General features: G+C 54.9%; 8 protein-coding genes across 8 annotated transcripts; 4 read left to right on the forward strand and 4 right to left on the reverse strand.

Annotated features, from left to right (window-relative positions):
• Positions 1-226: 226 nt before the first annotated feature.
• On the reverse strand, positions 227-2523 carry HD553DRAFT_317275 (uncharacterized protein). The gene is made up of 3 exons (XM_046180740.1): positions 2237-2523; positions 942-2134; positions 227-862 (listed from the first exon to the last, which is right to left on the reverse strand). Exons 1-3 carry the CDS (start codon positions 2418-2420, stop codon positions 287-289), a joined length of 1953 nt encoding a protein of 650 aa, XP_046034191.1. The 5' UTR covers positions 2421-2523; the 3' UTR covers positions 227-286.
• Positions 2524-2588: 65 nt separating this feature from the next.
• HD553DRAFT_317279 (putative cytoplasm protein) lies at positions 2589-8427 on the reverse strand. Its single transcript, XM_046180741.1, has 14 exons — positions 7878-8427; positions 7268-7344; positions 7013-7065; positions 6700-6831; positions 6462-6574; positions 6301-6395; positions 3799-6227; positions 3673-3737; positions 3558-3608; positions 3449-3492; positions 3347-3380; positions 3235-3269; positions 3055-3166; positions 2589-2988 (listed from the first exon to the last, which is right to left on the reverse strand). The coding sequence occupies exons 1-14, from the start codon at positions 8150-8152 to the stop codon at positions 2961-2963; spliced, it is 3543 nt and encodes a 1180-aa protein (XP_046034192.1). The 5' UTR covers positions 8153-8427; the 3' UTR covers positions 2589-2960.
• A 1058-nt stretch (positions 8428-9485) lies between these two features.
• On the reverse strand, positions 9486-12071 carry HD553DRAFT_317280 (adenylate kinase). Its single transcript, XM_046180742.1, has 6 exons — positions 11744-12071; positions 11374-11515; positions 11179-11243; positions 10898-11036; positions 10487-10605; positions 9486-10405 (listed from the first exon to the last, which is right to left on the reverse strand). Exons 1-6 carry the CDS (start codon positions 11972-11974, stop codon positions 9857-9859), a joined length of 1245 nt encoding a protein of 414 aa, XP_046034193.1. The 5' UTR covers positions 11975-12071; the 3' UTR covers positions 9486-9856.
• Positions 12072-12187: 116 nt separating this feature from the next.
• Positions 12188-13458, forward strand: HD553DRAFT_117920 (uncharacterized protein). The gene has a single exon (XM_046176466.1). The coding sequence runs from the start codon at positions 12378-12380 to the stop codon at positions 13125-13127; it is 750 nt and encodes a 249-aa protein (XP_046034194.1). The 5' UTR covers positions 12188-12377; the 3' UTR covers positions 13128-13458.
• A 4234-nt stretch (positions 13459-17692) lies between these two features.
• Positions 17693-18515, forward strand: HD553DRAFT_276282 (PSP1 C-terminal conserved region-domain-containing protein; the record flags this gene model as incomplete). Its single annotated transcript, XM_046177950.1, has 3 exons — positions 17693-18222; positions 18288-18365; positions 18443-18515. The coding sequence occupies 3 exons, from the start codon at positions 17693-17695 to the stop codon at positions 18513-18515; spliced, it is 681 nt and encodes a 226-aa protein (XP_046034195.1).
• A 915-nt stretch (positions 18516-19430) lies between these two features.
• Positions 19431-22045, forward strand: HD553DRAFT_299904 (major facilitator superfamily domain-containing protein). The gene is made up of 12 exons (XM_046178619.1): positions 19431-19691; positions 19760-19811; positions 19877-19899; positions 19973-20041; positions 20117-20217; positions 20294-20366; positions 20434-20457; positions 20534-20891; positions 20965-21021; positions 21105-21241; positions 21323-21784; positions 21875-22045. The coding sequence occupies exons 1-12, from the start codon at positions 19495-19497 to the stop codon at positions 21891-21893; spliced, it is 1572 nt and encodes a 523-aa protein (XP_046034196.1). The 5' UTR covers positions 19431-19494; the 3' UTR covers positions 21894-22045.
• A 270-nt stretch (positions 22046-22315) lies between these two features.
• HD553DRAFT_299908 (cytochrome P450) lies at positions 22316-24740 on the forward strand. Its single transcript, XM_046178620.1, has 6 exons — positions 22316-22986; positions 23069-23338; positions 23445-23624; positions 23710-24087; positions 24172-24366; positions 24425-24740. The coding sequence occupies exons 1-6, from the start codon at positions 22363-22365 to the stop codon at positions 24467-24469; spliced, it is 1692 nt and encodes a 563-aa protein (XP_046034197.1). The 5' UTR covers positions 22316-22362; the 3' UTR covers positions 24470-24740.
• Positions 24708-25387, reverse strand: HD553DRAFT_344959 (uncharacterized protein; the record flags this gene model as incomplete). The annotated part of the gene is made up of 4 exons (XM_046183050.1): positions 24708-24760; positions 24830-25033; positions 25097-25166; positions 25250-25387. The coding sequence occupies 4 exons, from the start codon at positions 25385-25387 to the stop codon at positions 24708-24710; spliced, it is 465 nt and encodes a 154-aa protein (XP_046034198.1).
• Positions 25388-25998: the final 611 nt, after the last annotated feature.

The raw sequence follows: 25998 nt of genomic DNA on the forward strand, positions 1-25998 counted from the left end.
CGTGTATGTGTGTGTATGAGCCAGACATACGTTGATCGTCGGGAGTCACATCAGCGATCTCCGCCAAGTCTGCATCGCGTTCGGTCTGCCTGACGGCGGCATCGATACCAAATTCGTCAGCACCGTTGGTTTCCGATGCACCATCCTCGTCGTCCTGCTCTTCAAGCTCGTCTTCTTCCAAGTTTGCGGTCGATGTCTGATTTGAGTCTGCATTCAGGGTCTCGGCGGTCTTGGCGGGAAGAGGAACAGCTGGGAGTATCACGAGTCGGTACATTGAAGTTGTGATCTAAATGCATCGCTGAGACTTACAAGTCAGCGTGCCCCGTATCTCTGGCTCGACTGTTTTCAGTTCTTTCGATTCCGCACCGAGTGGACTAGTCATCTCGGCCTCGACAGCCCCAACGGCCTCCGAAGCGCTGTCATCATTGACCAAACCTGAGGCGCTAGCCACAACAGGTCTGTCTGCAGTAGATTCCTCGGGAGCATCCTCTTCGTCTGCCTCTGCTCCGTCAACGACGTATACGTCCTCCTGCTCGGAAGATGTTTCGCCAGATACGGCGCCATAGGCAAAAACGTGATCGTGACCACCGGACAAGTCGTCGCCTTCATGCTCATCGTGCTCGTTTTCGTCGTCCTCATACTCGATCTCGCCAGTCTCTTCTTCGTCTTCGTCTTCATCGCTGGAGCTGTCCACACCGGGAGGAGCGGCAGAGGAATCGAGAACCTTTTTGATCGCGTTGTATTTGGCGATGAACCTGACCGAGTCGTATTCGATGCTCAATGTCAAAGGATCGGTGCAATTGCAACGACTGTGAAGATCGGCAAGGTCGTGCAAGCTCAACGTGTCAGTGTACTTGTTGTCCTGCGATCAAGCAGAGGGGATCGTGGTCAGCTTGCTATCCACAACCAATAAAAGCCTGTTGGATCGTGTCAGTACTCACCTCGCCAATCTTGAGACCCAGGTTCCTCTCATGCAAGATCATCTCGGTCCCCCGACTCTCATCCCATTCCTCACCCAACCTAGCTCGAAGGGCTACAAAAACATCCCGAAGGGGCGCCTTGTAAAGCTCATCCGCCAGCCCGGGCAATAACGGGTCATACGGCTCGCACTCCCAGTCATCGCTATCCGGCCGAGTGAACCTGGTACACAGTTCGGCGTTGTGTTCAGAAAGAGGGAAGAAGAGCGGGCGCAGGGCGTTGGTGATGATCTCGATGACGATGGGGGAGAATTTGGGTTCGCCAGTCTCTTCGTCCTGTTCCTGTTCCTGTTCTTCTTCGTCTTCTTGTTCTTCCGACAACTCGTCGTGCTCGTGCTCGTGCTCCTCGGGATCGTCTTCAACGTGGTCGACCTCCGTCAGTGGCACCCCACCATCCGCATGCACCTCACCCTGTTCACAATCTTCCGCAACGGTACCATCACCGGTATGAACGTCGAGGTTGACAGTCTCCGTCTCGATCCTAACAGCTCCAGCTGGCTTTGCATCGTTCTCGGGCTGTTCGCTGGCTTCCGTTGGGCTCCCTCGTTTGGCCCCTTCAGTTTCAGCCGTGGTCTCCGTTGATCCGGCCCCTTCTCCCAGAACTGCACCGTCCGTCGTAGAAGCAGCAACATCAACCGTCTCGCGTCCCACCGCATCCTCCCCGTTAGACTCTCCCTGAACCGCACCCTCTCCCTCCACCTCCTCCTCATTGTCTTTCGGACCGGGAACGAGCATCACCCCGCCCGGACCTACACCACCCACAGGCGGAGAAGGCGGACGAGTCGACGTCCCTGTTTCGGGCAAGACGAACGAGGTCGAAGCTACCGTCCGACTTGGCGAAGCAGGAGGTTCGGCAGCGATCGAGTTGACTTCAATTTCTAATTCGGAACGAGCGTTCAAATTCAAGGGGTCGAGTTTGCCTTCTTCGTGCCGCACCTCAGGGGGGATGAGGGTCGCTTCCGGTAGACGGGAGGGGACGGGAGGGATCGAGGTGGGAGCGGGAGGCCAGTCGGTGATATTGGCTGCGGGTGCGGATGTGAGGTTGAGATTGGAATTGGGTTCCGGGGCGGGAATGAAGGGTTCGGCTTGCATTTCGTCAGTAGTGGGAATTGTAGTAATGGGAGTGACGAATTGCATGGGGGTCATAGCCACTGATTCTGCATTGATTAGGAAAAAGGACGAAGAGATCAGCTTGATAAGCTCGGAGTCGATAGCGGACTTCCCGAGGACGAGGTCGGGATCGAAATAGCAAGACTTACCTGTCGTACCTTCCGGAGCATTGTTATCTGCCTGCATCATCTCTTCATCGTCATCCAGCTTCCCATGATCATCCTCGACATCGACAGGGTCCATGTCGATCTCGCCGCCAGCGTCTTCGACGGCATCGGTCATCATGGCGTCCTCCTCATAATCGACCAGCTCGTCTAGTTCATCCACGTCCATCCTGGCTATTTCTCTCTCTCTGTATCGTGGGGGCGTATTCGTAAGCTATATGCAAACCGATGGCTGGAATAGGTTGGAGGTCGGTGAATTACAACTGTAGGTCTTTGTCAAAGCTATAGTCCTGGATCATAGGTTGTGAGGTCTGATGAACATTCTCCTGAGTATAATCTACACTTCGAGGTTCCGAGGCCGGCAACCGCTTTCTCACGCGTCGCAAGTCGGACCAACGTCCGTTCCAAGCGACGTTACTTCGTGTTTCGTCTTGCGATCATCGTTCGCTATGACGTCCATCACATGTCGTCATGACTAAATAGGTATCCCAGGACATGATCTCAGAAAAGCAGAAGTCTAAATGTTTCAAACAGACGAGAACAGGCTACCGAGAAAATTAAAGCAGAGATCGGACACGGAGAGACAGGAAGACTACTGTATGCAACCAAGAGTGACCATCGGAAATCGTTTCTGCGCAAAAGGGAATTCGGTATGTGCGGGCGTTGATTTGGTATGCGTTCGAGGCCGGGATGGCGCTGATCAGACTGCTTAGAGCTCGTCAGGCTCAGGGTATTCCCTACATGTCGACCGTTCATGTTAGCAATGTGGTATGGTCGTATTAGTGTGTCACACTTGGACTCACGAAACCGCGGCAGAGTAAGCCGAGTAGGCCGACGCAGAGTACAAGGAGCCATCGACTTCGGAAGGAGTCTGGACTTGTTCGTCAAAGTAGTGCTTGGCGAGCGATCGAGGAGCTGCAGGAAACAAGGACGATGAGAATCAATAGGCCGTTTCTATACGGTTTGAAAGAGCAGCTGCCTACTTCGGGGAGTCTTGGGTAGACGACAGGTCTCTCCGCTACAGTAACAGTCGAAGGTGAAGTCAAGTCAGCGTTAGATTCCGATGGCGGATAGAATACAATCGGAGCGACTTACGTTTGCATGATGCACCAAGCGACCAATCCGGTCCCTATAAAGTTGAGGAGTCGAATATCAGCCACGAAACCATCGTCATCTTTCCTTCCATCTGCAACTCACAACCAGTCTGATGACTCGCTCCGAGACCACGTCCGTCGTTACCGCTGTCAAGGAAGAGATCGTCAATAAGGCTTTCACCCAGCGTATTAAACGCGTCACCTGGACTTACTGGAAGAACTCGTGGAACTGCAAATAGTCCCTAAAGTGAGGGTCTCGGTTGCTGTACGCCACGACATGAAGGTGAGCATGACCGTTTGCGGCTCCATCAACACGTTAAGACGTACAGCTTGGGGTTGCCACCGTTGAAAGCCCTTCGACCTTCTTCGTCCTTGCCAAAGATGTGAATGATCTGCAAAGCGCTACGCATAAGTTTTGATGTCCAAGATCGCTCACACCGGACGGCGACTAACCCTGTGCTGGATCTCCTCGGCGACATTGGCGAGGTTCATGTAATCGCCGCTCCCGGTAGGGCACTCGACCTGCAAATCGTCTCCGTAGTACTGGTAGAATCGCTGCAGCGACTCGATGAGCAAAAAGTTGACGGCGAGCCAGATGGGTCCACGCCAGTTCGAGTTTCCACCGAACATGCCCGACTTGCTGTCTCCCGGCCAGTATCCGACGCTGTAGTCTTGCCCGTTGACGTTCATGTTGAATGGGTTCTCCAAGTGGTACAGCGACAGGGATCGGACACCATAGTCGGACAGGAATTCGGACTCGTCGAGCATCTTTTCCAAGATCTTGACGAGTCGGTCCTTGCTGGCGAGCGCGAGCAACTTTCGATCGGCACGACCCGATGCCTGGATGCTGGCAATGTTTCGGGTCGAGATGTCGGGTCGGTTCTGAATGAACCAGTCCATTCGCTTCTTGAAACCGGGGAACCTCTTGATCACCTGAGGCTCGAGCGTGAGCGTGGCGTAGAGGGGAATCAGTCCGACCATCGATCGGACCGGGATCTGCTGCGAGTTGCCGGCACCCCACGAGATGGCATCGTAGTAGAAGCCGTCTTCCTCGTTCCAGAGCGACTGTTGCTCGTCGCCCGCACCGGGGAAAGTCATGGCGTCGGAGATGTAAAGGAAGTGCTCGAAGAACTTGGAAGCGATATCCTCGTACGTCGGGTTGTGCTTGGCGAGCTCGAGAGCAATGTTCAACATGTTGAGACAGAAGAAAGCCATCCAGGCGGTACCATCGGATTGACGCAGAGTACCACCGGTGGGCAGGGGTTCGGATCGGTTGAAAGGACCGATATTGTCGAGACCCAAGAATCCACCCTCGAACACGTTGTTGCCGCCGGAATCCTTTCGGTTCACCCACCAGGTAAAGTTGAGCAATAGCTTCTGGAAGACCCGCTCGAGGAAGTCGAGATCCTCGCGTCCGAACAGCTTGCGCTCGATCTTGAATACTCGGAAGGTCGACCAGGCGTGGACGGGCGGGTTGACGTCGCTAAAGTTCCACTCGTACGCGGGCAAGGCGCCGTCGGGCTTCATGTACCACTCTCGGGTCATCAGGTCGAGCTGCTTCTTGGCAAACGCCGGGTCGACCATGGCGAGCGGGATGCAGTGGAAAGCAGTGTCCCAGGTGGCGAACCAGGGGTACTCCCACTTGTCGGGCATCGACAGGATGTCATTGATGTACATGTGCTTCCACTCTTTGTTTCGACCGTGTTTACGCTCGGGAGGCGGGGCGGGCTGACCTGGATCACCCTCGATCCATTCCTTTTGGATAAACTGGTAGTACTGCTTGCACCACAACATTCCACTCAAGGCCTGTCGCATGACGTTGCGCAGATCGTCACTGATGGGGCCTCGAGCGACTCGTCCGTAAAACTCGTCGGCGTCGACCCGCCTGTCCTCGACAATCTCGTCAAACAGCTCCTCGTCGTTGATGGCCGCGTCCTGTTCGAGGTCCTTGGGCGTGAGCTTGAGCCTGACGACGACACATCCACCTTTGCCCGGGACCTGGGTAAAGTGGTAGTGAGCAGCGGCCTTGGTACCGGTGTGTTCCGGGTTGACGAATTTCCTCCCGCCCGATTCGTGCGTCGGTCGAGGAGGAGCAGGTGCGGTCGGGTGGGTAGGGGTACCCTCGCCGTCCCCGTCCTGCTCATCCTGCTGTTCTTGCGCCTCGGCGTCGACGACTGCGCCTCCGGGCAAGCTAGCCTTGGATCGCTTGGGGGTCATGGGCAAGCCGGCTTTTTGAGAGCTTGGGGTGGTAGGCTCGGCAGGTCGATGAGCCGGGATCAGGTAGTCGTGGAATGCGTCCTTGACGTAGGGCGTCCTGTTCTTGCCGCCATACAGACGCTCATAGTTGGTCTCGTTCTCGGTAAACAAGAGGTCCGGGACGATGCTCGGTCCGTCTACCATGACGACACCTCCCTTGGCGGGCGCGGCGGGTGCAGGAGAGGGCGTACAGTACAAGTGCTGCTTTCCCATCGTCGGTTCGTTGATCTCGATCACGCCGTCGGCCGACTGGTGCATCTCGGGCATGTCCTTGGGCATCTCTTTGGGCCAGGACCAGGTGTTTCGGAAGAAGACTTGCGGGAGGATGTGCAAGTCGGCCGGGTCCGGACCACGGTTGTACGCGGTGATCCTGACCGAGATCCCATCGACGTGTTGCTCGTCCTTGGCATACTCGACAAAAACGTCCCAGTATCGGTCCTCGTCAAACACATCCGTATCCAAGAGCTCGTACTCGCTGACATCACGACCTCGGTGGGCCGACTCTTGCTTGAGCTTTTCGTAAGGGAATTCATTCTGGGGGTACTTGTAGAGGAACTTCATGTACGAGTGGGTCGGGGTCGAGTCGAGGTAGTAGTAGAGCTCCTTGACGTCTTCTCCGTGGTTGGCTGCGGGTTGTCAAGCCGTTTGTAGGTCAGCCCAGAGGATCGCCTTGCGCGATTCCGGCCGCGAGTCACTCACACTGTCCACCGGTCAGACCAAACAACCTTTCCTTCAGGATCTTGTCCTTGCCGTTCCACAATCCGAGCGTCAAGCAGAGTCGCTGATGGTTGTCCCTACATGCCCACGCTCGGTTCAGCCGTCTGTTGGCTGAAATCAAGAAAAGGTGACCGATGACTTACGAGATCCCTCCGATTCCATCTTCTCCCCATCGGTACGCCCTGCTCCTAGACTGATCAAAGTTGAACGAGTTCCACGCATCTCCATCGGCAGAATAGTCCTCCCTGACCGTTCCCTGTGCGGCGATCGAGCAACATCGTTAGCCATCCGACTCGCCACACAAATTCGTTCTCCGTGACCTGGTGTCTCCCCAGCGAGGGATACTGTGACACGGGGACACGGAGCGCCGACGACACTCACCCATTGTCGTTCGCTAACATAAGGACCCCATCGTTTCCAATGCTTCTCGTACCTGTCCGACTGGTTCAACCTGTACTCTTCCACCGAGGTGTATCGTGGACCCATGGACGCCATCAGGCGGTCACGGAGGGTCTACTCGAGGTGTGAGAGCGCGTCGTTGTTTCGTGTTGTCGTTTTGTCGAGGTGAAGAGTCGTTTCAGGCGTCACCAAGAATAATGGAAGAATAACGATAGGAACGGATCAGTCTCACATCCGAAGACCACTCAAACAACACAGCGTCAAGCGACGGGCACTTCGATTGGCTGAGACTGACCTGCGTCTCCGGTCCAAGAGTTCCAGGGGTATCCGAATCGCTCGCCGGGGCGGCTACCGGGTCCGAAACCGAGCCATCGACATCGAAACATCACGATCGTCATCGTCATCCCAAATGACACACCCAGCGTCGTCGACGATGAAATGAAACCAAAACCGAATTCAAGGAGATGGAGAATCAGCTTTCCATCTTCCCAACACAACTCGCTTTCGTTTTCCCGATCGCTCCAAATCCGAGGGATGATGCGGCACTCACGAGAATCATTGTTGTTGTTCTGGTCGTGCGGCTGATGTTGCTCGTTCCCGCTTTGGAGGGAGGGCCGTTTAGGGAGGCTATGTTCGAGTGAGACGGGACGAGCGGATTCGGATGGGTGGGTAGGTAGGTAGGGAGGTAGGTAGGTAGTAGATGGTAGGTGGTCCGTGGGTAAATGGTCGATTTGGTGAATTTCGTAGATTGTCGAGTGTGAGGTTAGAGCCGTTGTTGACGTCGACGTTGATGTTGTCGGGTGAAAATCGTCGTGGGGATGATTACCACATCGTCGTTAATCAAGAACAAGACCGGTAAAAGATGTTTTCGAAGGTGGATTTGACCAATTTAGCAGCCGAAAGGCGTTTCCGTCGTTGTAGTGTAGTGTAGGACAAGGGAATCGTAGTCGTGATCGTGAGATCGTGAGATCGTGAGATCACAGTATATCGTGTGTCGAAATCCAGATAGGAAGCCGGAAGGGAGATAGATGTCACGTAAAGTAAAGTAGGGAGACGAAAGGAATGAAGGATCAGCGTATGGCACTCTCGACTTGACTCAAGAGCACTTGGGATAGCGGTCCTAGCGGTCCTATAGCGAAGACTAGCGAAGACTAACTAACCTCTCCTTCTCCCGTCCTTGCAAACTCTCCCTCTGTTCAGCCTGGAGTTGCGAGGTGATCGGAGGAGGGATGTTGATCTTCAACCTATCCGAATTGGAGTTCGACCCGGAGCTGGAGTTAAAGGTGGATTCGGGGTTGGGGTTGGTGGCCGTCGGGGTAGGTGCGTCGTCCGAAGGGGAAGCGTCCCCACTCCGATTGCTATTACTACCCGCGGTATCCAACCTGTCCTCCTTTTTACCTCCAAACAACCTGTTTTGGAGTTTCTTTGCGCTCATCCTCGTTCTCGTGGTCTAGTCCTTATGCACTTCGACTTCTAGCTTCTCGATCGATGTTTGGTATTTGCGTATTTGTTTTTTCGGGTCGAGCCTCGAGGTGGAGGGGTCGGAAAGGACGACGAGGTGAGGTATGCGGAATGGGCTACGGAGGCAGGAGAAGATGAAGAAGAGGAGTTAGGGGATGAGAAGGAAGGTGTGGGATGGAATGAAGGTGGTTTTGTGTATGTGTGTTGTCCTCCCGAGGTCGAGAAGGGGGGTTAAGAGAGGTGAAGAAGGAGAATGTGTAGGATTGAGATGGACATGGGTCTGGACGAGCTGGACTGGAATGTGTCGACCGAAAGAAAGGGAGGGAGCCCAGCGAAAGGGGGCGACGCACGCGGTTCCGACAAACGACCACGAAGACAGCAGCAGCGTGTCAGCGGCAGGGCGACGCCATTAACGTCATCGTCGAGAGTAATGCCGTCAGTCCCATCCATGCCGTACGCGAGTGCCGCACGGGGCCGCAAATGGGGCAGGGCGCTCTGCACCCAGAAGCCCCGCGGAGAGGAGGGGAGCGTGTTTCAGACTAATTTCTTGTTTTGAATATCGATGTCAAAACGGTTTCATTACGCGTAGCATACCACGTCAACACACTCTTGCGGAACGGTCTATGGCGGCAAGTCCGATGTCGTCGCTTTCTTATGAGTAGGGATGACCTCTTCCTCCTCTTTGGCAGGATCGCCTGGTCAACTATACACACAGCGGATTTTGCGGGTTACTTTACTGGGCGATGCTAATCAAGGATGAAAACTGTGAACCGGGTCCTGCTGGGAAGAGGCTAACCCGTAAGCATCCAGAGCGGCGACTCCTAGAGACCGTGAACATTGAGCTTGGGAGGAGAAGCAACTTTTGGCGATATGAATGGAGTAGCACGTCTGGAAAGACGCCTATGCGGCCTGAGTGGCGAGCGTATTGTATCGCGGATGGATGAGCAGGGAATTCGACAGTGGGTTGAGGCTGGGCAAGGGACGGGTCATTGAAAAGCAGCAGCAAGTGTCCAATGGAAAGCCGCGATATGAGTCGACCCCACATCGTGTCGAATTTCTTACTGTAGCGGGTCGCGGGAGCGTCTGTGGGTATGACAGCTATGATGGAGGTTAGCGTTTAACGGTTACTCTTTGATCTCCCTTTCTGCTATCTGGAGAGGAACACAACATGTCCATACCGACACGCCACTGTACAATCCCGGAGAGGTCCTCGAAATCAAAGGGTTGAGGGGGTTTATAAGGAATGCCAGGCAGGATCGATAGGATTGGGAGGACCGGGGTGAAAAGAAGACGAGGATGTTGACTTGCTGCGGTCTTTATGATAATGTACAGATCGTACAGACTCGATTGTTTCACCCGAATTGAGAGAAGCACCCTATCCGGCAAGGAAAAAAGGCCGTCCGAAACTCCAAGCATGTTTCCCCGTCTCTACGTCTTGTCTTTATCTATATTATCAATCGGGGTTGACAAGACACCTAACGACGTCACCAGCTCGTAAACCGCCGATCGCATGTCAGGCCAGGGCGTGTTCTCTTTCCGCTCTCCATGCGATCGATAATCTGACCGATAAAGATCACGGTCGTGATGGTTCGATTTACAACACCCAACACCCGACTTCACAATCGCTGATTCGTTACCCAGAAACCCCGCAGCCCCTCTCTGCCACCCGGGCATCCTTTCAAGCCTTGCCGCTCTCGACCCCGGCCCTCTTGACGTCGACGGGCTCATCAGGATCCCTGAGATCGTCCGCCTCCCGTCGAACCTCGTCGACCTCTTCCGGAGAGGACGCCTTCCGCCCACCCTCGCCACGTCGCAAGGACCTTTGGTACTCGTCCACCAGGGCTTCGAGGTGGGGCCAGATCTTTTCGACGTTGGTCGATGATGCGTTGGCCGACGTTTCCGGTACGACCGGGCATGCGTCCGCCGAGTCGACAGGGTCGTCCGGCGATCGGGGTCGAGATGGCGATGATGATGATTCGTTATTGTTGTCGAGATTGTCATTGTCATGTCGTTGTGATGGTCGATCGGTAGCATGCGAGGAGGAAGAGGCAGCACGATCGTCACTATCCCCGTCCGGCGCGTTATAATTGAACGATCGGGCAAATCGGACCTCGTCACTCGTCGAACCGGCAATCTCGTGATACTCGGGTCCGTGGTAGTCTTGGAAATAGGTCAGTAGCGGCGAGGTCGACTTGTAAAAGGCCGAGAGACGCTTGTTGAAGACTTCCTGCGGAAGGTCCAGGTGGAGAGAAGAGGCTATGATCAGTTGATCGTGTACATCGTAGTGAGGCGACATATGCGGACTGACGGGCGTATCATCCGGCCTCTGAGTCAACGGCTCTCCGGTCACATCGTCCATCCCGGGGACCTTGGGTGCGTTGAATACGGTCGAATAGGTCCTCCCAGAGGGCAAGTGGACCCAGCGGGCTGGGAAGGTGGTCAGAAGCCAAATATTGTGCAAGAAGGGGACCAGAGATGAACGTAAGAGGAAAAGGAAAGATCCCGGTTAGTATTAAATCCGACGTATAGGACAATGCCGAAGATGCCCAGCGCATCGAGGCCGTCGAGTCTAACTTTTCGTCAGCTCTCAAGCCTAGCGGTCTTTCCGTCTTCATCTCTCTCTGTCTCGCACATCTCGCCTCGTGTGCAAGACCCGCTTTCGAGAACGCCTTTCTTCTTCAAACTAAACTCGCCCCACACGCAACACTCGGAGACTCGCCTGATATCCGCTGCAAGATCACGCTATCCGGTACCCTCAGGTGGATGATCATGTTCAACGGCCTGCCCTGTGCGTTGAGCGCCGAGTCGAGCAGGTCCGCTTGGCGCAGGGTTCGGGGGAAGCCATCTAGGATCCAGCTCTATTTGATTGGTGGAGAAGAGTGAGACGTCATAGGGTGAGCGATGTAAGATATAGAGTCGGAAGTCGTTTGAAAGGATTTGGGACAGAGTTGGGTGACTTCAAGTGAAAGGGATGAAAGGGAACAGGGAGGGAGGACTCGCCTTGCCGTGCAGCTTGTCCAATTCGCTCTGAATGATCTTGAGCATGAGTTCGTCAGAGACGAGGCCTACGAAGAGAAACATCCCGGGCGCGATGAGGACGAAAAGATGACCAAGAATTGCGTCGATACAAAGATCAATCAAGGTATCAGCCAGAATCAAACAATCCCCAACCTAGAGCCGCTATCGCGAACTCACCTCCCGATTTGACAACCTCCTCGGCCTCCCTCCCGATCTCACTCCCCTGCATGATCTCTTTACGCAAAACGTCCCCGGTCGAGATGAAATGGAGGTCGTACTTTTGGACCAGACGGGCGGAGAGGGTGCCTTTGCCCGAGCCCTGTGGTGTACGTACGCAGCCATATGTCGATCGGAATTGCCAGGATTGAGGGTCGAAATTGAGGTTCCACAGTTCGAGACCAGGCCAAGTTGGAGTTTTTGGAGGAGTTATGAAGTTAGGGGCATGTGAATGTAATTGATGAAATACGGAATGTGAGAGCAGCGCGATATGTTCAGCTACTACTACACACGACGCAACACAGGCTGATACGTGGATCTTTGTACTGACAGGTTTCCCAAAGATCAACATCCTTAACCCGGGATCGGTCGTCCCTTCAAATCTCCCCGGATGCTCTAAAGTGTCCCACAAGGCCTTTTTGAGGTTGTCCGTGGTGGACGAGTAAGTTCGCAGCGTTGATGTTGATGGTGATGAGCTGGAGTTGTTTATGACGTTACGCGCTCGTGATGCCAGGCTACGTGTTGAGAGCGCCGGATATCGGAGCGGTGAGAGGAGGAGCATTTCGGAGCGAACCTGTACGTGTTTGTATGTGTGTGTGTGTGTGATGGCAGGAGAATTGAAGCTGAGCGTGTGCGGGTCGGGTCCATCATCATGTATGCACAACGACATACGGATATACGGATGATGACAATAATATATAATATGCTGCTTGGAGGAGGGTCATGATATGCTGCGGGCGCACAGGTAAAAGTGAATATTCACTTTGAGCGATTCTCTCAATCGTCAACACACGGGGGGAGGGGGGGGGTGTCGAATCGATCCAATCATCCTTTCATCATCATCCATCAATTCCATCAACCACATAGTCGACGTCGAACCCTATCATAACCATAACAATCATAACAGCGACACACCTTCCACGTTAGCCACGTTCTTCCGACGAATCTGAAAGTCAAATCCGAACATGGCCGGCAACCCCCCCTTCGCGATCCCCCTCCCCGACCCCAACCATTTGGGAGCAATCGATCATTTTGCTGCGAACTACATCAACCTGTTCGCCCCTACGAAAGCGGCCCTTACCACCCTCTCGGATAAGGTGGATCTTCTCCCGACTCGAGCCCAGTTCGACGACCTCCCGAGCCGAGCCCAGTTCGACGCATTGTCTCGCAAGGTGGATGACCTTCCTACCCGAGTTCAGTACGACAACCTCCCGAGCCGAGCCCAGTTCGACGCATTGTCTCGCAAGGTGGATGACCTTCCTACCCGAGTTCAGTACGACAACCTCCCGAGCCGAGCCCAGTTCGACGCATTGTCTCGCAAGGTCGATGAGGAGCTCCCCACTCGTCTCCAGTTCGAACAGCTTATGGCCTCGATGGAGAGACTGAACACAAAGGTCGACGGCCTCGCAACCTCTGAAGAGGTTGGAGCTCTAGTCTATAACACTAGAGCTCGAATCATGAATTTGGAAAGGACCGACAAGGACACTGCTCTGTTATCTCTGAGAGATAAAGACGGTGTTCTTGTAAACATTCAGAGGAGTACTCTCCGTCGGGCTGGTGGAGTGACTCTCGATACGTGGTGCCACCGTTTCGGCTTCGACAACCTCGACGTGGGTCTGCTTGTCGACGACAGCGCGTACACAGGACTTCCAGTCAAAACGATTCGAGAGATGCAGCGAAAGGCCATCGGCCGATTCATTGGCACCCGGTGCTGAGGTCTCTCCTCGCCTCTTCTCTGGCTCGCTACTCGGTCCTCAACAATCAAATCATCGACCCCCACCAGCCTTCCCTCGCATATCGCATCGTCGCGACACATACACACTCTAGTAACATGTCCTAAATTCTCGGATCATCGACCCCCGCCAGCCGCCCCTTACATTTCGCATCGTAGCGATTAATATAACGACACAAACCTACACGAATCGAATCACATATATACCCCCAGTCGCCGGCCAGTCGCCAGTCGAGTCGGTTCAGACACTATTCCCATCTCGTCTCGTTCTCGTGCCACCTCGAACTATCGCTATCGCTATCCGATCCGTCTCACGATCGACAACATCAGCATCATCATCTCGCGAGTCATTGGCCATCGGAGTCGAACACGGTCCTGCGATATGGAGATCCGTCCATATGGACCAGAGCGAGGTGCGACATCTAGCCTGAAGCGCACGTCACGGACGTACGGGATCTTGGACGTGGTCGACCGCCGACCGGATGGACGTTTACGCTAGACTTCTCGCTCGCTTCTGTTCTTTTCTCTCTCTCGCCGTGACCATGTTGTTGTTTGTCTCTCTGTCTGATTCACTTGATGATTTAATAATATATACATATACATGAGCATCTCTAGCTGTCTAGATCGTCACTGAATCAGCACACCCTATGACGGCGATAGCAGCGATTCCGACATCCGATTTGTGGACACTTGGATGAGGCCTTTCTCCCGGTCATGGGTCACAGTAGCTCTCGAGACCTCGAGGTGACAACAGCGGATCTCGCAGATTAGCCCCTCCCCCCCTCCCCCCCCCGATTAGATTTACCGCCTGTCTTCGTGCCAGGCGAGTAGCGAGTAGGTCTACTCTCAGCGTCGGAGTTGATGAAACGTCGATCGACAACAACAACATGTTCATGCCGATATTGTTAGGTGACCTCCACCCACCCACTCGGGGTGGAAGCTAGATTTGCTTCCGCCCGCTCCTTCCCCGTTGCGTCTTGCTGGTTTCGATCGACCTCCTGCCTCCTGCCTCAGCTGATCAGGAGCCATGATGATGATGTACAACGCACTCTATCCTATCATCCTCTTCAGGTCTACACTACTCTGTAAACTCTCTTATTCGCTTCTCGGAGTGTGTTTATCATGGACCCATCCTCCTCGTCCTCATCCACCACACCACCACCACCACCACCTTCATCGAACCCGCTCTTCCAGATGCATCACCCTACAGCCACCACCACCACCATCTCCTCCTCCTCGCCGTCTATGACGACCTCCCGTCCGTACCCCATCCGTGCAATGTCATCCTCAGCAACCCACTCGCCGTTTTATCAGACCAGACGGGCGTCCACATCCCAGTCCAATGCACAATCACAATCACAGGCGCAGGCACAGGTCTATGGGAGCTCACCGGGCTCGACGACGATGGCGCAGGCGATCTTGATCAGAGAATCCGGGGCTGGGGAGGGTAACGGACATGGGTACGGAGGAAATTCACCAGACTCGGTAGGCTCGTCTACTTCGAAGAATAGCGCGGCGAGGTTTGGGGTCATCGGCACTCAATCTCAGGGTTCGCCCACCTTGGCGCATAACTCGACTAGTCTCCAGGCGGGCGGAGGTGGATCTTCGATACCACCTAATAGTAATAACAATAGCAATAATGGTGGTGGTCGTTACGGCTACGGAAACGCGCCAGGGAACCCTCCGAGCGGACTGAGGAACACGTTAGCTAGCAGGGGGAGCATGAACCTAGGCCCATCTTACTCTCTCGAGTCCGGGTCTGGGTCCGGGTCCGGGTCTGGGGCTGGGGCTGGGTCTCAGGCTTTGGCTTTGGGGGATCGGGGATCGTTCACAGGTCCAACCTCCGGTCCTACACCTTCAACAACAACTTCGATCTCAACAACAACAACGACAAGTCTGCGCGGGTCTGATCCTGCTATTACCGGCTCTCGAGCCACGGGGACCGGAGAATATAGGTACAGCCACGGAGCAGGGAGTTATCAGACTCGGCCCTTTCCCTCTCACGCACATGCACATGTACATGCATATGGAGCTGGAGCTGGAGCTGGAGCTGGAGGAGCTCTTATAAAGGATGGGACGAGTACGGGTTTAATGCCCTTGCCAGGGACGAGGAGTAGCAGTTTTTCAGGGATCGGGATCGGGTTCGGTAATCAGGATGTCGTTAGGGGGAGGGATTTGAGGGTGAGTCCTTTGCTTGGCTTTCGGGTTTTGGGTTCTTGGGTCCCTGGGTTCTTGGGTCCTGGTGTTTTCGGGTTTCGGTTATCGGGATGTGACGAAGTTACACGGGGAGGTTCCGGTTTTGGATAGAATAGGGGGAGAGATGCCCGGTCTTGGGTTTCGGATCTGGGGAAAGAAGACCGTATGGATGGCTTCTTTGGAGGGTTTGGGCGAAAGGGTCGTCGGTCTGCTTACGACCAGACGAGATGATCTTTGAGCGGGAGTCGGCGTTTGGTCAAAGTCGAGGAGACGAGCTTTTCGTCTCCAACGGGGGTTGCGCAGGAGGTGACGAGATCGAGGTATTCAACCTAAGCGTAGCGAACTTGATTGCCGGGATGTCGAGGTGGAGGAGGGGCTGGCAGGTCGGGTCGTCGCGGCCATGGTCGTGGCTGAGAGAGATCTAGGTCGTGGTGAGGTCTGCGAAACCGAGGTTTGCGCTGGAAAGGGCGATCGACGATGACAGATTTGAGCGGTCGATGTGTCGGAATCGAGTGTTCAGGATAGATTGTGGAGCCCATGATCGTCGTGAGAGAGAATTGGTCGGGAGGCGGTCGCGATTGTGGTTAAACGAAAATATAGCGATGGCGCCGGCGGGTTTCGTTGCCGTTGTCGAGATATCGTGTTCGCTTCGTGAAGATATGGTTGGGGTCGAGGTTGTGTTTCAACATCGCACTGTTGGCTGATTCTGCTTGTCTCTGTTCGCCTTTTCCCGCCTGAACCTACGTCCGCCATTATCATCACTCGAACCATTCACACCATCGCCAACGCCAACATCTCCTTTGTCTGCCAACCTATTATCGACCGTTATCCCCACAGCTCGTCGACGAGATGCCGTCCCACATTGAAGAATCATGGTTGGACAAGTACAAATCGTCGTCCTCGCCTTTCCCTACGTTCTCGGACACGTCCTCTCCACCCACTTCCCCGCCCCTCTCACACGCCAGGCCTGACCTGATCGACCGACGAGAATCCACGGCACAAGATCAAGGTCTCTACGAGCGAGACCCCCGACCGCACTCGCCGCCCCGAGCGGAAGCCAACGTCTCGCGCAGCAGGAGCCAGTCGATGGCACCGGGGGTCCTGAGGCCACAGTTCGCTCAGCACGGGTTTGGGAACGGGCTGTTTGGCGGGTTCGGGTTGAACGGGTTTACGGGGATGGAATCAGCCGGTCCGGGGAGAGGTTTCGGCGAGGTTGGGTCGGGAGGGTCTCCCTGGGCGGATTCGGGGAGGAGAGGGTTGGTGAACGAGCCGTCGTCGGCGTCTCCATTTGGGCGACAGCCGGGAGGCCTGTTTAGTGGAGGAAACAACGCGAACGCTGGCGTGACCTTGGGAGTGGCGGACGAGGGACGGCGGTTCGTACACGGCCAGGACACCTACTCGGGTTCGGCGGAAAAGTACAACAACGCGACACACGACACGTTGACTTCGAGCGTACATGCCGCGTTGGGCGGTGGAGGGGCGTATGACCTGTACTCGAACAACTCGGCTGCACACGCACGCGGGGTCACGGACGATCGCTTCGTCTTGACCGGCGGTGGTATCCACAACGGTAACAACAACGGAGGACAATCGGGTAGCAGCTCGAGGAGACACAGTATATCGGTTGCAGGCGGGCCCAGCGCGAGAAGGGGGTTCCAGATACCAGGGTTCGGGTTCTCCGAGGCGCTTGTCAGTCCAGAGATCGAGAGCAAGTTTCCCATGCACGGCGTCGAGACGAGGACGTACAGTCAGCAACAGCAGCAGCACCCGTCAAGCATGGCGTCGCTCGGTGGATACGCTGGAGGCAGGGGAAGGCAGACTGGCTTCTCGGACGCCGACTTGCTGGCGGCGGATCTCGGGAACAAGCTCGCTCTGGACCCTGGGTCGACCACGACGCGCGATTCGTCCACAGCTTCGATGAGAGACGAAGCGAGGTTGAGGTTCGACAGCGCCTCTGTACCGATGAACGTACGCGAGTGGCAGGTCTCCTCGGCTCCGTTCGTGCCCGGTTACGGGGTCGCCAATTCCGTGCCCAGGTCTGGAACTGGCGGTGGTGGCGAGATGGGGCAGTCGTACGCAGCGGGGAGCAATAGCAACGGTGTCGCCTACGGATCGTTCGCGCCGCCGAATTTGAATTCGCAGCACGGTGGCATCAATACGGCGTACGGCGGCAACTTTCAGCCTGCAAGAACCGGCCAGCCTGGCGGTGACTATGGACGACCGGTACACCCGCAACAACTTCAACATCAGCTCTACTCGCAACAGCCCAAGATGTCGCCGTTTGCACCCGGTCAGGCGCCCTCTTTCGTCGGCTCGATCGGGTCGGGTCCGGCTCCCGGCACCAATCAGGCGATGAATGACATGGGCAAGGGCGTGCCAGTGCAGATGCTCAACCCTGCCACCCGCCTGTTCATCGTCGAGTTCAAGGCCGGTCGAACGGACCTGTTCTTCACCCCGGATCCAACCGTCGCTTTGCAGGTCGGCGACCTTGTCATCGTCGAAGCCGATCGCGGGCAAGACTTGGGCAAGGTCAAGGAGGACAAGATCACCGTCGATGACGTCAGGGCGTTCAACGTCGCTCGCAAGCAAGAGATGGACGTCAACGTCAACGGGGCCGTGTCGGCCAGGATCAAGGGCGCGCTCACCAACATTCTCGTTGGAGAAGCCAACGCCGAGGCCGGGGGCGGACTCAACCCGAACCCCGCCGTCAAGGCTGTTCAGCGCGAACTCATGCCCAAGCGAATCTTTGGCAAGGCGGGTCCCGCCGATCGACAGCTGCTCACGGCCAAGCTGCAGGACGAGGCCCAGGCGTTGGCCTTGTGTCAGCAGAGGGTCAAGCAGAAGCGTCTCCCGATGGAAGTGCTCGATGCCGAGTATCAATGGTGAGTCCGGGTTGTCTGTGGTCACCTTGTTTCGTCGAGACTGACGTCGTGGACGGACGCGATAGGGACCGACGTAAACTCACATTCTATTTCATCGCCGAGAAACGGATCGATTTCAGGGAGTTGGTTCGAGAGCTATTCAGGTGGGTTTCTCGACGAGGCGTCTCAGGCCGATACAAAGCTGACCAAGACCTTCTTTTCTTTTCTCGAACTCTTGTAGAATCCACAAGACCCGGATCTGGATGGCCAGTCTAGATCATAGCTATCTGCAGGACGACGACAACAAGTCATAGTCGACGATAGAGACCGTTCATGCCATTAATAGGCAGTTACTCCGAAACTAAATGTCCTCATCACTTAGACTCATAGATAGGGTTGTCAAACACGCACGTCTCTTGCAATGGGCGTTGTATAATAGATATACTAGTGCATCACGGTTCGGGCCGAAATAGGCTGAACACAGCAGGCCGTTGTATGAATATGAATACGCATCTCGAGATCATTGCCTTTGCGCATCGATGTGTGGGCGCGCGCGCATGCTTGTGATCTCGTATCGATCTATTCGGCGTGGAAGGGATCGAACCATTGAAGGAGCAGGCAACAGTCGAGGACAATCTCAGAGGCCATGGTTCCACCCATCCCAAGTTGTTCCAACGAAAGCCCGATACATCCGCCCTTTGAGGTCAGAATCTGATCTCGACAGCTCCAGTTTGACGGCGAAATCACCGGGCATGTACTTTCACGACAGGTACGCTGCGCCGCCTGTTTGTCATTCGGTGAGATTTGTTCACATCCCGTAGAATAAAGTGGAAGTACGTAGAATTGAACCGGCACACGGGATGTCAACTCCAGATTGCCCAGCATACGCGCCACCCCTATCTCACATCGGACCGAATGAACCGAATGCCAGCGCGCTAGCGATGTAGAAACCTCGTTCGCCACCCACGATGCCTCCATGTGTACGGTCACTTGAACGATACTGTACGGTGGAGGCGCCACTTGGTACTAAAAATAAGCATATGCTTGCACGAGATCGGCGTTCTGAAACAAGGCCGATATATGAAAGCACGGACGGCTGTGATCCTGGATACCATCTACAACCGATGCTGCCCCGGGCCGGATCGGTTCCGAACATCGACTTCAACAGATGAGATCTCGCCGGTCATTGATAAGTAGTGGGTGTTCGCCCCATCACTCTTTCGGTGCCCCAGAGTGATAAGGGGTCATCAGTGCACGCAACTACCAGATAGCGTATAGAAAATCTCGCAAATCATGGCCTCGAAACAGGACGATCGTATCGACGTCAAGAACGATGTCGAACACGTCGACGATACGGCGGACGAACAGGGGCTCAAGAACGTCCCGGTAAAGAAACACGAGCAGGAACATGGGGACCTGTATGACGAGGCGCTCGAACGGTACGGAGAGGCGGGTGAGCTCGATCCGGCGGTGGAGAAGAAGCTGTTGAGGTGAGCCGGGCTGTGGGTTTGTCGAGCATATCAGAGTCGGCGACTGACTCGGGCGAGATGTTTGATAGGAAGATCGACCGGTGTATCATTCCGATCTTGGGGATCTGTTACTTTTTCTACGTGAGTCGAATCGAAAGTACATTTGGCTTGAGTATTGTCTCATTGATCGAGATCCATCATTACAGTACGTCGATAAGACCACCTTGTCGTGAGTGTTCTTGACGTTCTGTCAAGAGAGTCACTTCGAGCCCGAACTAATCTTGGTTGACGATCACACTCAGATATGCGGCCATCTATGGTATCAAAGGCGATCTCAACCTGGCGCCGACCGAATACTCGTGGCTCTCTTCGTAAGCGGACCATCCGCCCCCCTCTCCCATCTTTCAAGCCGCTTATTGTTATTCACGTCCGGATCTTTCTCGTAGGATCTTCTACTTCGGCTGGGTTTTCTGGGCTATCCCGAGTAACCTGATCATGCAACGTAGTCCGCCGGCTTATTACCTCGCCTTTAACATCTTTATGTGGGGTCAGTGCGCTCATCAGCGAGGCTTATTAGTTCGTTCGGAAGGGTTTCCGCTGATGAGAGATTGTGTTGGGAATAGGCGTCTTGCTTTGTTGTCAAGCGGCGGCCAAGAATTTCGGGACGTTGGCTGCGCTGAGGGTGTTGAGTGGGGCGTGAGTCTCGACTCTGCTCCTTGAGCGGATCGCACTGGCAAACGCTGACTGCCTTGACCTCCCGCAGATTCGAAGCCATTGCCGATCCAGCGTGAGACCTGCTCGCAAGGCATTCAAGAGCGACTGGAAATACTGATCCAATCGCACACCTCACTTCGAGACCCCAGTTTCATGCTCTTTACCAGCATGTACTATACCCGAGCCGAACAACCTTCCAGGATCTCGGCTTGGTACCTCTTCAACGGGATCGGCGTAGCAGGCGGCGGTCTCATCGGGTACGGTATCGGGCACATCAAAGGAGCGCTGGCTTCCTGGCGTCTAGAATTCTTGATCGTCGGAGCGGTCTGTGCGCTATGGGGGGTGGTCATCGCACTCACGCTGGCGAATTCGCCGTTGACGAGCAGGTGGTTTAGTAGGGAGGAAAAGGTGATGATGTTGGCGAGGATGAGGAGGAATCAGACGGGGATTGAGAGCAAGAGGATCAGGTGGGGGCAGGTCAGGGAGGCCGTTTTGGATTACAAGACCGTGAGTCCGAGCTCCGGCAGGTATGTCGCGATTTTCAGAGGTGTTCACGCTTCGACTTCGGGGAACGATCTAGTGGATGTTCTTTTCGCTCGGACTCGTCGGTAACATCCCTAACGGAGGGATCAGTAACGTGAGCTCCCGCCCAGCAATTCCACTACTGCTGATCAGGAAAAAACTGACCGGGTTTCATGGGCAAATGGCGAATGGCGACAGTTCTCGACGCTCGTCATCAAGGGACTCGGATTCGACACGTTCCACACGGCGCTCTTGGGTATCCCTCAGGGCGCGCTGGTATGTATCTGGATCTTGCTAGGAGCTTTCTTGAATAGCAAGATCGGGAACAATAGCAGGTGAGTTTATAACTGAAGACCAGTTTACATACGTCCATCCTCGACGTCTTGTTTACACCCCCTGCGATATGATTTGGGTAGGACGCTCGTCTGCATGCTCTTCATGTTACCCACCATCGCTGGAGCCCTAGGGTTCCTCCTGGCTCCCAACGACGCCTACGTCGGCAGACTGATCTGTTTCTACCTGACGGGGTCTTATCAGTCTTCCTTCGTCTTAGCGCTGTCGTTGATCACCTCGAACACGGCCGGGCAATCGAAGAAGATGATAGTATCCGGAGCTATTTGGGCGGGGGCGAGTATAGGAAATATCGTCAGCCCGTTCTTCTACTTGACGAGCCAGGCGCCCAAGTATCAGCTAGGGATTGGGAGTCTGTTGGTAGCGAATTGTTTGGAGCTGGGGTTGTTCGTCGCTTTCCGGTATGTGTTCATTTGGGAGAATAAGAAGAAGGAGAGGGTGGTACAGGAGATGATCGCGAATGGGCAGACGGTGCCGAGGGAGGTGGATACGGCGTTTAGCGATTTGACGGACAAGGAGAATATCAAGTGGGTCGATCGGATCGTGGCGCGCCGTTCAAAACGGCAAGCTGGGTATCATCCATACTAACGATGCGCTTTATGTCGGATCATCTCCAGCTTCCGTTACGTTTATTAAAGGAAGGGGATCTCATATCCGGGAAACGGATGATCGCATGCGAAGGTTCTGAACTTGTAAAGCGCCATCGTCTTTTGCCGGAAGAGCGACATGTACGGTCGTCTGTATAGTACTATCATTGGCGAACAAAGCATTCCTGCTGTATACTAGGGCAGAATTACAAGTCTGCTCTCCTGTATCTGAGCGATTTCAAAGTCCAAGGATAACCAGACGTGTTGATACAATCACTTGTCGTAGTGGACGGGATCTCTGCCCCACCGGCGGACGAATTGCATTCGATAGGATTGGATGACGACCTCTCTGCCGAAAGGATAAGCAGCGGCGCGCGCTAAAAAGCGGGGATCCCATTACTCGACCCATATAACAACCCCGGGGACAGGTTGGTTACCCCTATCTCATTGACGAGCCCCCATGGGGGGAATCAGCTTGACGATCGTATCTCTTATTCCATCTTGATCATTCAGCAATCATGGTCGAATCGGTCATCATCTCGACCCTCCAACCGTACTGCACGACGACCACCCTCCTCGGCGCCCTCATCCTCGCGTTACCTCTATGGATCACCTATAACCTGTTCTTCTCTCCGTTGGCTTCGATCCCGGGCCCATGGACCGCCCGAGCGGGGGTTTCACTCTTCAAAGCCAGGTCGGCGGGGAATACGACTTGGGTCTGGGATCTCGAACGGTTGCATAAGCGGTACGGACCTATCGTCAGGGTATCCACCAATCACTTGTCGATCTCGGACCCAAACGCCCTAGCATCGATTTACCGGATCGCCAACCCGCTGCACAAGACGGACTTTTATCACGTCTTTCAGGCTGTCCCGGGGAAACCTTCGTTGTTCAGCGATACCGATTTCGAATCCCACAAGATTAGGAAAAAGGCTGTGGCCCCGGCGTATGCGATGACGTTCTTGACGAACTTGGAAGAGTGCGTGGAGGGGGTCGTTCTTTCGCTCAAGGAGCGGATGAGGGAGATCTTGGAGAACGGCAACGGTAATCATGGGATTGGGATGCAAAAGGGACGAGGAGTGGATGTCGAGTTTGACAAGATGGCGCATTATTTCGCGATGGACGCCGTAGGCGAGCTGGCCGTCAGTATTTCCTGATCCCCGGACGATCCTCTCCTCTGCTTCGTCCAGCTTACCTTCATATCCCTAACCCCTCTTCGCGCAGTTCGGCAAAGGCTTCGACCTCCTCTCCCCCTACACCTTCCACTCCCCCCAACAGACTATACAATCCGACCGGTTCTTACGAGGAGTAGCCAACCTTTCTCATTGGGGAGGCGTTGCGGGGACCTTGCCGCCTTGGATAGGAAGACGAGCGTTGAATGTCTGGAAGAGGTGGACGACCCAGCCGGGGAGCGATGTGATTGTGGATGCGACTAGGAGTCGGGTGGCGGCGAGGTATGGAGCTGTTATGAACGGGGAGGAGGTTAGGAAGGATGTGAGTCCTCTCTCTCACATTGCTCTTTGCCTTTCGAACGCGATGTCGTACGAACATCCGGATCGTCGTGTTGTGTACTGACAACATGGGTGACGACGACGAGCAGATGTTGAACAAGTTTATGAACGCCAAACACCCCAACGGGTCGACTTATTCGCAGACCGACGTGTTGTTTACAGCTACGTCTGTCGTAGCCGCTGGATCTGATACGACGGCGGTAGCGACGGCTTCGTTGTTTGCGTTCTTGACGGGGAATCCCGAGGTGTATGCCAAGCTGCAGAAGGAGGTGAGTCGGTGGAGTTATAAGCGATGTGTCGGGTTCGTGGGTTTGATTGCTTGGTGCTAAAACGAGATGAGCTCGTGCACGCCAGGTCGACGATGCTTTTCAGGATGGGACCCTGACGACCCCGGTTCCTTATTCGAAAGCCGCTCAATTGCCATACCTCCAAGCGTGCATCAAAGAGTCGCTCCGTCTCCACCCTCCGATCTCGATGGAACTCCCTCGGATCGTCCCAGAGGAAGGCATGTTGCTCTGCGGCAAGTTTGTACCGGGGGGCACGAGCGTGGGATGCTCGCCTTATATCGTCCATCGGCAAAAGGAAGCCTATGGGGAGGACGCCGAAGAGTTTAGACCGGAGCGATGGATCGAAGCGGATAGGGCGGAAAAGGAGGGTGGGGATGGAGGTGAGACGAGGCGCAGGTTGGAGAGGTTTTATTTCACGTTTGGCGGGTCGACCACGTCTTGCATCGTGAGTCCCGCTACCGCCGGCTGTTCCGAACGTCCTTCATTGGCATGGTCTGATGTGTGTTTGTTGGGGCGTCTACGACGTTAGGGCAAGAACATCTCGCTCATGGAGGTCAGCAAGTTGGTACCCGAGCTGTTGCACGAATTCAGCTTTGCGCGAGTTCCGAGAGGGCCCGGGTCGCCACACGCCCATCCTCCTCGACATCGTGATGGGAAGAGCCAGGAACCTGGAGGTGGGCCGGCTCCGTGGTATTGTTCGAGCTCGTGGTTCCTGGAGACCAAGGTGAGCGGGGGCGCCGGGTTCGAAGGGGGATTGGAAGCTGATATGTAGTCTGTCACAGGATCTCTGGCTCCACGTCGCGGAGAGAAACGTCAAGGAGGAATGAGGGGAAGGGGAGACATGTCGACATTAGTGACAATTAGGGGTTGTAGGTCTCGTGCGTGTAACAGTAGAAGGACGAACACAGGTGCGAGTTTCGTTTTTCGATCACGGCTGGCGTTTGTCATGAACGTCGTTGTAGCAAGAACTACACTGTACAACAAGGTCGCTTGCGTATAGTCAGGCAATGATACGAGGGCACACACGACGGTAGATAGACAAGGAGCGTTTCTTGTGTAGAATCGCTAGTACCAAATGTTGCAGCATTCCATTTCCGGCACCTCCGTTTGGACTTCCCCTGTTTCGCAAGATCGTAAGCGAGACGATCGGCCGCACCGCTAAGCCCACTTGTACCTGTTGTACTCACGGATCTTGGTTTGGAAGTCCTCCGCCTCGGTGTCTCCGCACTGACCCTTCCAAGCAAAAGATTGAGTTTCACCTGGATGACGCGAAGCGTTGAACCAATAGGGGAACGCTATCTGGTTGTCGAAAGTCGCTACTTGTTCTTTCCCCAGTAACCAACATTCTCCGGTCAACCCGGCGAGCTTGTTGAAGTTGACGCCCATGCAGGCTACATCGCGGTCGTGGTCAGTCCTTGCACCCCGGCTCTGACGAGGCTATGATATCATCTCACCGGAATCGCCATTGCAGAGGTCGGTGCATTTGGGCAACGATTCGGCCTCGTACGAATGGGTAAGTTCACCCTATCAATGCCAGAGAAGCTGCGGATCAGTGGTGCGCGAGCGCATAAGCGAGTCTCCAGACCTGCGACATTATTCCTCTCTACGGCACCGGCCGGCGTGTACGCCCAATACCCAGTACCAGTATTCTTCTGGCTGGCTTTGTCGCAAGCGCCACCAGATGCGGCCAGGGCGCTCCCAGCGGAGATTGCCAGGAGGGCGAGCTTGAGCCCGTAAGAGTGCATGGTAAGCAAGTCGATGTGTGTAGTTGTATTATTTGCTATTGATGGCGAAGAGGTGATACGTTGAGCAGATCACTTCGAAAGCTTTATACCTGCAAGCTAGCAGTCGCACAGCTGCTCCGAGGTGTTTCCAATATGCGCCCTTTGTTTCGACTATTATGGTCGCGATCCCTTTGTGTCAGTTTCCTCGTATGTATCGAGCATCAGATGATCGTAAGTCCTGAGTCGCCTCGAGGTAAATGGGGCCTCCATGTTGCCCTGAGTCTCAGGAGTGACATGAAAGCAAGGACGAGGACCCTGATACAGTCGGAGGCAACCCTGTATTTAAAGGAAGAGGAAGAGGGGTATCTGAAAGAGGATGGGCAGGTCGTGTTTCACGAACAGGCGCGCGAGGCGTCAGCTTTGAAACGTCCTGTTTCGGCCGCAATCAAGGCGCGCATTGGCCGACAGCGTTTCAGTGCCTTTACTGTCTCTTTCAGAGAGGATTCGGTGGTAGTGGACATGGAGCACTTGATGTTGGATGCTAGTTCATCTTGGAAAGGCTCAATTCGGCTGCAGGGGGGGGGGCGTGTGATGTATGGAGGCCCCACCCAAGCAACAAGGCCCATCAGGAC

This window comes from Filobasidium floriforme (genome assembly GCF_021052385.1).
Source record: "Filobasidium floriforme strain CBS 6241 chromosome Unknown HD553scaffold_21, whole genome shotgun sequence".
In the NCBI taxonomy this organism is placed as follows: domain Eukaryota; kingdom Fungi; phylum Basidiomycota; class Tremellomycetes; order Filobasidiales; family Filobasidiaceae; genus Filobasidium; species Filobasidium floriforme.

What these genes read in the sequence shown, in the direction of transcription:
- HD553DRAFT_317275 (XM_046180740.1), bottom strand. Translation starts at nt 2,420, where the DNA reads ATGGACGTGGATGAACTAGACGAGCTGGTCGATTATGAGGAGGACGCC. An exon ending in TGCTCCGGAAGGTACGACAG is followed by an intron (nt 2,135 to 2,236) that starts GTAAGTCTTGCT and finishes TAATCAATGCAG; the next exon opens with AATCAGTGGCTATGACCCCC. An exon ending in TGGGTCTCAAGATTGGCGAG is followed by an intron (nt 863 to 941) that starts GTGAGTACTGAC and finishes GCTTGATCGCAG; the next exon opens with GACAACAAGTACACTGACAC.
- HD553DRAFT_317279 (XM_046180741.1), bottom strand. Translation starts at nt 8,152, where the DNA reads ATGAGCGCAAAGAAACTCCAAAACAGGTTGTTTGGAGGTAAAAAGGAG. An exon ending in GAACAACAACAATGATTCTC is followed by an intron (nt 7,066 to 7,267) that starts GTGAGTGCCGCA and finishes CGGACCCGGTAG; the next exon opens with CCGCCCCGGCGAGCGATTCG. An exon ending in AACGGTGGCAACCCCAAGCT is followed by an intron (nt 3,609 to 3,672) that starts GTACGTCTTAAC and finishes CGTGGCGTACAG; the next exon opens with CAACCGAGACCCTCACTTTA.
- HD553DRAFT_317280 (XM_046180742.1), bottom strand. Translation starts at nt 11,974, where the DNA reads ATGCTCCTCCTCTCACCGCTCCGATATCCGGCGCTCTCAACACGTAGC. An exon ending in TGTTGATCTTTGGGAAACCT is followed by an intron (nt 11,516 to 11,743) that starts GTCAGTACAAAG and finishes CGTACACCACAG; the next exon opens with GGCTCGGGCAAAGGCACCCT. An exon ending in GGAGGTTGTCAAATCGGGAG is followed by an intron (nt 11,244 to 11,373) that starts GTGAGTTCGCGA and finishes TTCTCTTCGTAG; the next exon opens with GCCTCGTCTCTGACGAACTC.
- HD553DRAFT_117920 (XM_046176466.1), top strand. Translation starts at nt 12,378, where the DNA reads ATGGCCGGCAACCCCCCCTTCGCGATCCCCCTCCCCGACCCCAACCAT.
- HD553DRAFT_299904 (XM_046178619.1), top strand. Translation starts at nt 19,495, where the DNA reads ATGGCCTCGAAACAGGACGATCGTATCGACGTCAAGAACGATGTCGAA. An exon ending in GGATCTGTTACTTTTTCTAC is followed by an intron (nt 19,812 to 19,876) that starts GTGAGTCGAATC and finishes CCATCATTACAG; the next exon opens with TACGTCGATAAGACCACCTT. An exon ending in CTGAGGGTGTTGAGTGGGGC is followed by an intron (nt 20,367 to 20,433) that starts GTGAGTCTCGAC and finishes GACCTCCCGCAG; the next exon opens with ATTCGAAGCCATTGCCGATC.
- HD553DRAFT_299908 (XM_046178620.1), top strand. Translation starts at nt 22,363, where the DNA reads ATGGTCGAATCGGTCATCATCTCGACCCTCCAACCGTACTGCACGACG. An exon ending in GGTCGACCACGTCTTGCATC is followed by an intron (nt 24,088 to 24,171) that starts GTGAGTCCCGCT and finishes CTACGACGTTAG; the next exon opens with GGCAAGAACATCTCGCTCAT. An exon ending in CGTGGTTCCTGGAGACCAAG is followed by an intron (nt 24,367 to 24,424) that starts GTGAGCGGGGGC and finishes AGTCTGTCACAG; the next exon opens with GATCTCTGGCTCCACGTCGC.